The 12,045-nt window shown below is 46.9% G+C and overlaps 1 protein-coding gene across 21 annotated transcripts in view; it reads left to right on the forward strand.

The window, feature by feature from the left end:
* Positions 1-10,322, forward strand: part of LOC110534602 (lysine-specific demethylase 4C) — a 64,063-nt gene extending 53,741 nt beyond the window's left edge. For 14 of the 21 annotated variants that reach the window (XM_090209923.1, XM_090209932.1, XM_090209933.1 and 11 more), the window contains exons 21-22: positions 6,623-6,715; positions 8,840-10,322. In XM_090209923.1, the coding sequence (XP_090066049.1) occupies positions 6,623-6,715; positions 8,840-9,007 (261 nt within the window). In that variant the 3' untranslated portion in view covers positions 9,008-10,322. The remainder of the gene's footprint in view (positions 1-6,622; positions 6,716-8,839) is intronic. The other 7 variants (XM_090209924.1, XM_090209934.1, XM_090209935.1 and 4 more) reach the window with 1 other exon arrangement.
* Positions 10,323-12,045: the final 1,723 nt, after the last annotated feature.

Raw genomic sequence — 12,045 nt, forward strand, 5'->3', positions numbered from 1 at the left:
GTGTTTTCTATCCAAATATACTAATTATATACATATCCGAGCTTCTGGGCCTGAGTAGCAGGCAGTTTACTTTGGGCACACTTTTCATCCGGAGGTGAAAATAGTGCCCCCTACCCCTTGTGAGGTTAATGCGTTTGAGCCAATCTGTTACGGGTGTTATACAGAAGACAGCCCTATTTGGTAAAAGACCAAGTCCATATTATGGCAAGAACAGCTCAAATCAGCAAAGAGAAACAACAGTCCATCATTACTTTAAGACTTGAAGGTGAGTCAGTTCAGAAAATGAAGAACTTGGAAAGTTTCTTCAAGTGCAGTCGCAAAAACCATCAAGCGCTGTGATGAAACTGGCTCTCATGAGGACCGCCACAGGAAAGGAAGACCCAGAGTTACCTCTGCTGCAGAGGATACATTTATTAGAAGTAACGGCACCTCAGACTGCAGCCTAAATAAATGCTTCACAGAGTTCTAAAAAACAGACACATCTCAACATCAACTTTTCAGAGGAGACTGCGTGAATCAGGCCTTCATGGTCCAATTGCTGCGTCCTGGACACACATACACTTATTTGACTTTCGTGACACACTGCAGCCATTACTTAAAGGTGTTAGACCAGAACCAGAACCAAGACAGGACACACTGCACCCATACAGGTGTTAGACCAGAACCAGAACCAAGACAGGACACACTGCAGCCATACAGGTGTTAGACCAGAACCAGAACCAAGACAGGACACACTGCAACCATTACATACAGGTGTTAGACCAGAACCAGAACCAAGACAGGACACACTGCAGCTGTTACATACAGGTGTTAGACCAGAACCAGAACCAAGACAGGACACACTGCAACCATTACATACAGGTGTTAGACCAGAACCAGAACCAAGACAGGACACACTGCAGCTGTTACATACAGGTGTTAGACCAGAACCAGAACCAAGACTGGACACACTGCACCCATACAGGTGTTAGACCAGAACCAGAACCAAGACAGGACACACTGCAGCCGTTACATACAGGTGTTAGACCAGAACCAGAACCAAGACAGGACACACTGCACCCATACAGGTGTTAGACCAGAACCAGAACCAAGACAGGACACACTGCACCCATACAAGTGTTAGACCAGAACCAGAACCAAGACTGGACACACTGCACCCATACAGGTGTTAGACCAGAACCAGAACCAAGACAGGACACACTGCAACCATTACATACAGGTGTTAGACCAGAACCAGAACCAAGACAGGACACACTGCACCCATACAGGTGTTAGACCAGAACCAAGACAGGACACACTGCAACCGTTACATACAGGTGTTAGACCAGAACCAGAACCAAGACAGGACACACTGCACCCATACAGGTGTTAGACCAGAACCAGAACCAAGACAGGACACACTGCACCCATACAGGTGATAGACCAGAACCAGAACCAAGACTGGACACACTGCAGCCGTTACATACAGGTGTTAGACCAGAACCAGAACCAAGACAGGACACACTGCACCCATACAGGTGTTAGACCAGAACCAGAACCAAGACAGGACACACTGCACCCATACAGGTGTTAGACCAGAACCAGAACCAAGACAGGACACACTGCAGCCATACAGGTGTTAGACCAGAACCAAGACAGGACACACTGCACCCATACAGGTGTTAGACCAGAACCAGAACCAAGACAGGACACACTGCACCCATACAGGTGTTAGACCAGAACCAGAACCAAGACAGGACACACTGCAGCCGTTACATACAGGTGTTAGACCAGAACCAGAACCAAGACAGGACACACTGCACCCATACAGGTGTTAGACCAGAACCAGAACCAAGACAGGACACACTGCACCCATACAGGTGTTAGACCAGAACCAGAACCAAGACAGGACACACTGCACCCATACAGGTGTTAGACCAGAACCAGAACCAAGACTGGACACACTGCACCCATACAGGTGTTAGACCAGAACCAGAACCAAGACAGGACACACTGCACCCATACAGGTGTTAGACCAGAACCAGAACCAAGACTGGACACACTGCAGCCATACAGGTGTTAGACCAGAACCAGAACCAAGACAGGACACACTGCAACCATTACATACAGGTGTTAGACCAGAACCAGAACCAGGACAGGACACAGGGCAGTAAACGGAACTCACTCAACTTTTGTCATCTTTAGTCCCCTGAACTCAGTGACTTTAACCAGTCTGTAAGTTCTATGTAGAGAGAGACTGGCAAAGAGAGGGAGAGGATTGAGAAAACAGATGGAGAGAGATGGCGAGAGAGAGAGGGAGAGCGTGAGAGATGATGGAGGAGAATGAGGTGGCGATGATCTGCATTATTTAAACATGATGAAAAATTCACCAAGTCAAGATGGTGGAGAAACAACCACTTAAGTCTCCAGTTTGGTTTAGTTCTCTCTCTGTGGGAACGCGTGTTATGTTGCACAACTGCCTCTGACGCACGGGGGGCTGCTCTGTGACGACGGTTTAGAAAAGTGTTAACGGGGAAAAAAACCTTCCTCCACACGTTTAGGTGGAGAGAGGTGGGGAGAGGTGGGTTGAGGTGGCGAGAAGTGGAGAGAGGTGGGTTGAGGTGGAGAGAGATGGGTTAAGGTGGAGAGATGGGTTAAGGTGGAGAGATGGGTTAAGGTGGAGAGATGGGTTAAGGTGGAGAGAGATGGGTTAAGGTGGAGAGAGATGGGTTAAGGTGGAGAGAGGTGGGTTAAGGTGGAGAGAGGTGGGTTAAGGTGGAGAGAGGTGGGTTGAGGTGGAGAGAGGTGGGTTGAGGTGGAGAGAGGTGGGTTGAGGTGGAGAGAGGTGGGTTGAGGTGGAGAGAGGTGGGTTGAGGTGGGTTGAGGTGGAGAGAAGTGGAGAGAGGTGGGTTGAGGTGGAGAGAAGTGGAGAGAGGTGGGTTGAGGTGGAGAGAAGTGGAGAGAGGTGGGTTGAGGTGGAGAGAAGTGGAGAGAGGTGGGTTGAGGTGGCGAGAGGTGGGTTGAGGTGGGTTAAAGTAGAGAGGGGGTTGAGGTGGAGAGAGGTGGGTTGAGGTGGGTTAAGGTAGAGAGGGGATTGAGGTGGAGAGAGGTGGGTTGAGGTGGAGAGAGGTGGGTTAAGGTGGAGAGAAGTGGAGAGAGTTGGGTTGAGGTGGAGAGAGTTGGGTTGAGGTGGAGAGAGTTGGGTTGAGGTGGAGAGAGTTGGGTTGAGGTGGAGAGAGTTGGGTTGAGGTGGAGAGAGTTGGGTTGAGGTGGAGAGAGTTGGGTTGAGGTGGAGAGAGTTGGGTTGAGGTGGAGAGAGTTGGGTTGAGGTGACGAGAGTTGGGTTAAGGTGGAGAGAGGTGGGTTGAGGTGGCGAGAGGTGGAGAGAGGTGGGTTAAGGTGGAAAGAGGTGGAGAGAGGTGGGTTAAGGTGGAGAGAGGTGGAGAGAGGTGGGTTAAGGTGGAGAGAGGTAGGTTGAGCTGACGAGAGGTGGGTTAAGTTGGAGAGAGGTTGGGAGAGTTGACGAGGTGGGTTGAGGGGACGAGGTGGGTTGAGGTGACGAGGTGGAGAGAGGTGGGTTGGGGTGGAGAGAGGTGGGTTGAGGTGGAGAGAGGTGGAGAGAGGTGGGTTGAGGTGGAGAGAGTTGGGTTGAGGTGGGTTGAGGTGGAGAGAGTTGGGTTGAGGTGGGTTGAGGTGGAGAGAGGTGGGTTAAAGTAGAGAGGGGGTTGAGGTGGAGAGAGGTGGGTTAAAGTAGAGAGGGGGTTGAGGTGGAGAGAGGTGGGTTAAGGTGGAGAGAAGTGGAGAGAGGTGGGTTGAGGTGGGTTAAGGTAGAGAGGGGATTGAGGTGGAGAGAGGTGGGTTGAGGTGGGTTAAGGTGGAGAGAAGTGGAGAGAGTTGGGTTGAGGTGGAGAGAGTTGGGTTGAGGTGGAGAGAGTTGGGTTGAGGTGGGTTGAGGTGCAGAGAGGTGGGTTAAAGTAGAGAGGGGGTTGAGGTGGAGAGAGTTGGGTTAAAGTAGAGAGGGGGTTGAGGTGGAGAGAGGTGGGTTAAGGTGGAGAGAAGTGGAGGGAGGTGGGTTGAGGTGGGTTAAGGTAGAGAGGGGATTGAGGTGGAGAGAGGTGGGTTGAGGTGGAGAGAGGTGGGTTAAGGTGGAGAGAAGTGGAGAGAGTTGGGTTGAGGTGGAGAGAGTTGGGTTGAGGTGGAGAGAGTTGGGTTGAGGTGGAGAGAGTTGGGTTGAGGTGGAGAGAGTTGGGTTGAGGTGGAGAGAGTTGGGTTGAGGTGGAGAGAGTTGGGTTGAGGTGGAGAGAGTTGGGTTGAGGTGGAGAGAGTTGGGTTGAGGTGGAGAGAGTTGGGTTGAGGTGGAGAGAGTTGGGTTGAGGTGGAGAGAGTTGGGTTGAGGTGGAGAGAGGTGGGTTGAGGTGGAGAGAAGTGGAGAGAGGTGGGTTAAGGTGGAGAGAGGTAGGTTGAGCTGACGAGAGGTGGGTTAAGTTGGAGAGAGGTTGGGAGAGTTGACGAGAGTTGGGTTAAGGTGGAGAGAGTTGGGTTGAGGTGACGAGAGTTGGGTTAAGGTGGAGAGAGGTGGGTTGAGGTGGCGAGAGGTGGAGAGAGGTGGGTTAAGGTGGAAAGAGGTGGAGAGAGGTGGGTTAAGGTGGAGAGAGGTAGGTTGAGCTGACGAGAGGTGGGTTAAGTTGGAGAGAGGTTGGGAGAGTTGACGAGAGTTGGGTTAAGGTGGAGAGAGTTGGGTTGAGGTGACGAGAGTTGGGTTAAGGTGGAGAGAGGTGGGTTGAGGTGGCGAGAGGTGGAGAGAGGTGGGTTAAGGTGGAAAGAGGTGGAGAGAGGTGGAGAGAGGTGAGTTAAGGTGGAGAGAGGTAGGTTGAGCTGACGAGAGGTGGGTTAAGTTGGAGAGAGGTTGGGAGAGTTGACGAGAGTTGGGTTAAGGTGGGGAGAGGTGGGTTGAGGTGACGAGGTGGGTTGAGGGGACGAGGTGGGTTGAGGTGACGAGGTGGAGAGAGGTGGGTTGAGGTGGAGAGAGGTGGAGAGAGGTGGGTTGAGGTGGAGAGAGTGGGTTGAGGTGGAGAGAGGTGGAGAGAGGTGGAGAGAGGTGGAGAGAGGTGGAGAGAGGTGGGTTGAGGTGGAGAGAGGTGGGTTAAGGTGGAGAGAGGTGGGTTAAGGTGGAGAGAAGTGGAGAGAGGTGGGTTGAGGTGGAGAGAGGTGGGTTAAGGTGGAGAGTGGTGGCGAGAGGTGGGTTAAGGTGGAGAGAGGTGGGTTGAGGTGGAGAGAGGTGGGTTGAGGTGGAGAGAGGTGGATTAAGGTGGAGAGAGGTGGGTTAAGGTGGAGAGAGGTGGGTTAAGGTGGAGAGAGGTGGCGAGAGGTGGGTTAAGGTGACGAGGTGGGTTGAAAGGACGAGGTGGGTTGAGGTGGAGAGAAGTGGAGAGAGGTGGGTTGAGGTGGAGAGAGGTGGCGAGAGGTGGGTTAAGGTGGAGAGAGTTGAGTTAAGGTGGCGAGAGGTGGGTTGAGGTGGCGAGAGGTGGGTTAAGGTGGAGAGAGGTGGGTTGAGGTGGAGAGAGGTGGGTTGAGGTGGAGAGGTGGCTTAAGGTGGAGAGAGAGGTGGGTTGAGGTTGGTTAAGGTGGAGAGAGGTGGGTTAATGTGGAGAGAGGTGGGTTAATGTGGAGAGAGGTGGGTTAATGTGGAGAGAGGTGGGTTAAGGTGGAGAGAGAGGTGGGTTAAGGTGGAGAGAGAGGTGGGTTAAGGTGGAGAGAGAGGTGGGTTAAGGTGGAGAGAGAGGTGGAGAGAGGTGGGTTAAGGTGGAGAGTTGGGTTAAGGTGGATTAAGGTGGAGAGAGGTGGGGAGAGAGGTGGAGAGGGGTGGGTTAAGGTGGAGAGGGGTGGGTTAAGGTGGAGAGGGGTGGGTTAAGGTGGAGACGGGTGGGTTAAGGTGGATTAAGGTGGAGAAAGGTGGGGAGAGAGGTGGAGAGGGGTGGGTTAAGGTGGAGAGGGGTGGGTTAAGGTGGAGAGGGGTGGGTTAAGGTATGCCTAAACCACTCTCTGATGCAGGTACTGCTCAGTGATGCCAGATGGGAGGTTTTATAATGTGTAAATTGTCCTTTTAATAACTTTAATAGGTAGATGGAGGTTTAATCATATTTAATAACTTTAATAGGTAGATGGAGGTTTAATAATATTTAATAACTTTAAGAGGTAGATGGAGGTTTAATAATATTTAATAACTTTAAGAGGTAGATGGAGGTTTAATAATATGTAATAACTTTAAGAGGTAGATGGAGGTTTAATAATATTTAATAACTTTAATAGGTAGATGGAGGTTTAATAATATTTAATAACTTTATTCGGTAGATGGATATACAGAAGGTTTAATAGCTTTGATAGTAACTTAACATTAGTATTAAGTAGTGGTCAGATATTAAATCAACATTTCATCTAACCATGAGGAAGAGTGTGTAGAAATAAATAATCACATTTATGGACAGAAACTGAATATAACTGGATTATATAATATCCACAGAATACATTGATGTGTATTAAGGTCTGTGTCTGTGTCATGTATGTATGTGTCTGTGTCATGTATGTATGTGTGTATGTATGTATGTATGTATGTGTGTCTGTGTATGTGTGTGTGGTTTCCCAGGTGGAGTTTGAGGATGGTTCCCAGGTGGTAGCTAAGCGAGAGGATGTCTATACTCTGGATGAAGACCTTCCCAAAAAGGTGAAAGGGCGACTCGTAAGTACTGCACTCGCTGAACATCTACTGGCCTGTGTGGTCCTGTGTTGTTTATAGTGTGATATGATGCTATTATACACTACATGACCAACAGTATGTGGATAGATATAGATATATACTATACTAGAATGTATAGACTCTGATCTATATACTATACTAGAATGTATAGACTCTGATCTATACTACTATACTAGACTGACTGTATATACTATACTAGACTGACTGTATATACTATACTTGACTGACTGTATGGACTGATCTACAGTGGGGCAAAAAAGTATTTAGTCAGCCACCAATTGTGCAAGTTCTCCCACTTAAAAATATGAGAGAGGCCTGTAATTTCCATCATAGGTACACTTCAACTATGACACTTCAACTAATAATTTTGCACGCCCAATTTTTCAGTTTTTGATTTGTTAAAAAAGTTTGAAATATCCAATAAATGTCGTTCCACTTCATGATTGTGTCCCACTTGTTGTTGATTCTTCACAAAAAAATACAGTTTTATATCTTTATGTTTGAAGCCTGAAATGTGGCAAAAGGTCGCAAAGTTCAAGGGGGCCGAATACTTTCGCAAGGCACTGTATCTACTATACTAGACTGACTGTATATACTATACTAGACTGACTGTATCTACTATACTAGACTGACTGTATCTACTATACTAGACTGACTGTATAGACTCTGATCTATATACTATACTACTATACTAGATTGACTGTATAGACTCTGATCTATATACTATACTAGACTGACTGTATGGACTCTGATCTATATACTATACTATTATACTAGCCTGACTGTATAGACTCTGATCTATATACTATACTACTATACTAGACTGACTGTATCTACTATACTAGACTGACTGTATGGACTCTGATCTATATGCTATACTAGACTCACTATAGTGCAATACTAGACTGACTATCTACTATAGTAGACTGACTGTATAGACTCTGATCTATATACTATACTACTATACTAGCCTGACTGTATGGACTCTGATCTATATACTATACTAGACTGACTATCTACTATAGTAGACTGACTGTATAGACTCTGATCTATATACTATACTACTATACTAGCCTGACTGTATAGACTCTGATCTATATACTATACTAGACTGACTGTATAGACTCTGATCTATATACTATACTACTATACTAGCCTGACTGTATAGACTCTGATCTATATACTATACTAGACTGACTGTATCTACTATACTAGACTGACTGTATAGACTCTGATCTATATACTATACTACTATACTAGACTGACTGTATCTACGGTACTAGACTGACTGTATCTACTATACTAGACTGACTATCTACTATACTAGACTGACTGTATAGACTCTGATCTATATACTATACTACTATACTAGCCTGACTGTATAGACTCTGATCTATATACTATACTACTATACTAGACTGACTGTATCTACTATACTAGACTGACTGTATCTACTGTACTAGACTGACTGTATCTACTGTACTAGACTGACTGTATCTACTATACTAGACTGACTGTATCTACTATACTAGACTGACTGTATCTACTATACTAGACTGACTGTATCTACTATACTAGACTGACTGTATCTACTATACTAGACTGACTGTATCTACTGTACTAGACTGACTGTATCTACTATACTAGACTGACTGTATGGACTCTGGTCTATATACTATACTACTATACTAGACTGACTGTATAGACTCTGATCTATATACTATACTACTATACTAGACTGACTGTATCTACTGTACTAGACTGACTGTATGGACTCTGATCTATGTACCACATTTGTACCTGTATGTTTATCTCCTTCTCTCCTCTCTCTCCTTCTCTCCTCTCCTCCCTCTCCTTCCTTCTCCTTCTCCTCCCTCTCCTTCTCTCCTCCCTCTCCTTCTCTCCTCCCTCTCCTTCTCTCCTCCCTCTCCTTCTCTCCTCCCTCTCCTCTCTCTCCTCCCTCTCCTTACTTCTCCTTCTCCTCCCTCTCCTTCTCTCCTCCCTCTCCTCTCCTTCTCTCCTCCCCTCCCTCTCCTTCTCTCCTCACCTCCCTCTCCTTCTCTCCTCACCTCCCTCTCCTTCTCTCCTCCATCTCCTTCTCTCCAGTCGACGGCATCCAGCATGCGTTTCCAGGACGCCTTCTTCACGACCCAGGGAGAGAGGAAGAGACAGAGAACGCCCAACTCCCGTTTCCAGAAAGACTATGTGGCCCTCCCAGGCCTCCTTACCGCCAGCCAGAGCACATGGGAGCCCCGCAGCCCTAAAGGGAAATGATAGAGGGGTGGAGAGGTGGATGGAGTGATGACAAATGAATGCACTGATGTATGTGTGCGTGGGTGTAGCTGTAGGATGTGAAGGTGTGTGTGTGTGTGTGTGTGTCGGGGGGGGGGGGGGGGGTAGGAAAGAGGGCTGGGCAGAGGACCATTTTGATTGGACTGTATTGTCCTGAAGAAAGGTTATCATGCGCGTTGTGGTGGTTACCCAGTGCTTTCTCATAAGTCAGGGAATTCAAAACAACAACAACAAATATTTGTCACCTGAGTTGCGTTTTTTTTTTTTTATAATAAAAAGACAAACATGTTTTTCTTTGTATATTTAATTTACAAAAACAAACGGAGCTTCTTCTTCTTCTAAACAAGCCTACAATACAGTAACGTTTTGGAATCTGTTGTATCTACATGAGGATTTGGAATCTGTTGTATCTACATGAGGATTTGGAATCTGTTGTATCTACATGAGGATTTGGAATCTGTTGTGTCTACATGAGGATTTGGAATCTGTTGTAGCTACATGAGGATTTGGAATCTGTTGTATCTACATGAGGATTTGGAATCTGTTGTAGCTACATGAGGATTTGGAATCTGTTGTAGCTACATGAGGATTAGGAATCTGTTGTAGCTACATGAGGATTAGGAATCTGTTGTATCTACATGAGGATTTGGAATCTGTTGTAATCTACATGAGGATTTGGAATCTGTTGTAATCTACATGAGGATTTGGAATCTGTTGTGTCTACATGAGGATTTATTTTTTAATATGAATGCATCCCCAGTCCCAGCCTGTGTCCCAAATGACACCCTATTCCCTATATACTGGGCCCTGGTTTAAAAGTAGTGCACTTCTATAAGGGAATAGGGTGCTATTTGGGAGGCTGTCCCAGTGTTTTCCCTCTCCGCATGTCAGCTGTCTTCTGCTACTTCTTCTCCTCGGCCGCGTCTCCATACTCTCAGAGCGGCTTCCTCTCCTCATTTCCTTGTATACTCGTCTCCTTTCCTTGTATCCTCCATTTCACACTGACCCCGAAAGGACTGGACAGGCGAAGGCGAACACGCGAAAGACATCGGACCGTTTTTGACATTGCTTTAATTTGTCTGGGTCTTGCCAGATCAGTGCAGATTAAGTCGAGGGGGTTGAGGAAAAAGGAGACGAGAAGAGGAAGCAACCAGAGTTGCTACTGTCGCTGTGTTGAATAAAAACACGGTGATCTAATTATTTAATTTAATATTTTTATTTATTTTTGGGGGCTTTCAAAAAAGTTTAAAGTATTGCTAACTGCTGTAAGGAAACCAATAAATAACTTCCATGTCCTGCTTTGTTTGTTATGATTTGACGAGGCAGGAGGGAGCGATGAGGCAGGAGGGAGCGATGAGGCAGGAGGGAGCGATGAGGCAGGAGGGAGCGTGATGTTGTATAGTAGAATGAATGATTTGATGAGGCAGGAGTGAGCGTGTTGTTGTATAGCTAGAATGAATGATTTGATGAGGCAGGAGTGAGTGTGTTGTATAGGTAGAGTGAATGATTTGATGAGGCAGGAGTGAGCGAATGGTTTGACGAGGCAGGAGTGAGCGTGTTGTATAGTAGAATGAATGATATGATAAGGCAGGAGTGAGCGTGTTGTATAGGTAGAATGATTTGATGAGGCAGGAGTGAGCGTGTTGTATAGTAGAATTTAATGATTTGACGAGGCAGGAGTGAGCGTGTTGTATAGTAGAATGAATGATTTGATGAGGCAGGAGTGAGCGTGTTGTATAGGTAGAATGATTTGATGAGGCAGGAGTGAGCGTGTTGTATAGGTAGAATGAATGATTTGACGAGGCAGGAGTGAGCGTGTTGTTGTATAGTAGAATGAATGATTTGACGAGGCAGGAGTGAGCGATGAGGCAGGAGTGAGCGTGTTGTTGTATAGTAGAATGAATGATTTGACGAGGCAGGAGTGAGCGTGATGTATAGGTAGAGTGAATGATTTGACGAGACAGGAGTGAGCGTGTTGTTGTATAGTAGAATGAATGATTTGACGAGGCAGGAGTGAGCGTGTTGTATAGGTAGAGTGAATGATTTGACGAGGCAGGAGTGAGCGATGAGGCAGGAGTGAGCGTGTTGTATAGTCAGAATGAATGATTTGACGAGGCAGGAGTGAGCTCCAGAGCCTTGACTGGGGTTAGAACCTACAACCATGCTGCAGAGCCTTGACTGGGGTTAGAACCTACAACCATTATCCAGAGAGTCTTGCTCAGGGTTGGAGCCTACAACTCCTTTCTTATGGAGCACCCCCAGACAGAGATGCCAGAGTCCTGAGGCTGTCACTCACTCTCAAGCTAGGTTCAAGTCTTGAGCTTGTCATTTTTGGCCCCTCCCCATTTCTTCATGACAAATGTAGTCAGAGATCTGCTCCAGGTGTAAAGGAGCTATTGGCTTTGTGTTTTGAAGTGTAGGGTTGCCGGGACAGGGTTGATCAGTGTGGTTCCAGCTCTCACAGATGTTTCTCAAATTTCAAAGTGTTTTAGGTTAACGTTAGGCATTAACTCTACATTTTTTATGTTAAGTTTAAGTTGGGGCAATAACTCCGAATGGTAAGGGTTAATGTTTGGCATAGGTTTAAAACAAAAAATATCAAAAACAACTTTATATTGCTGGATTCAAACGTGCAACTTTTGGAATCAGAGGCAGATTAAAACCTACTTTGAAGGTAACAGCGCTCACTGTTGCCCCTAGTGGCCGCTCACTGTTGCCAGTAGTGGCCGGGTTCCATGTCATTTCCTGACGTCCTCAGACAGGGAATACGGACTCGTATCACAGTTGACCTGGCTGTGCAGGGACACCGACAGGGAATACGGACTCGTATCACAGTTGACCTGGCTGTGCAGGGGGACACCGACAGGGAATACGGACTCGTATCACAGTTGACCTGGCTGTGCAGGGACACTGACAGGGAATACGGACTCGTATCACAGTTGACCTGGCTGTGCAGGGACACTGACAGGGAATACGGACTCGTATCACAGTTGACCTGGCTGTGCAGGGACACTGACAGG

This window comes from Oncorhynchus mykiss, chromosome 19 (genome assembly GCF_057628025.1).
Source record: "Oncorhynchus mykiss isolate SJ-2025 chromosome 19, ASM5762802v1, whole genome shotgun sequence".
Taxonomy (NCBI): Eukaryota; Metazoa; Chordata; class Actinopteri; order Salmoniformes; family Salmonidae; genus Oncorhynchus; species Oncorhynchus mykiss.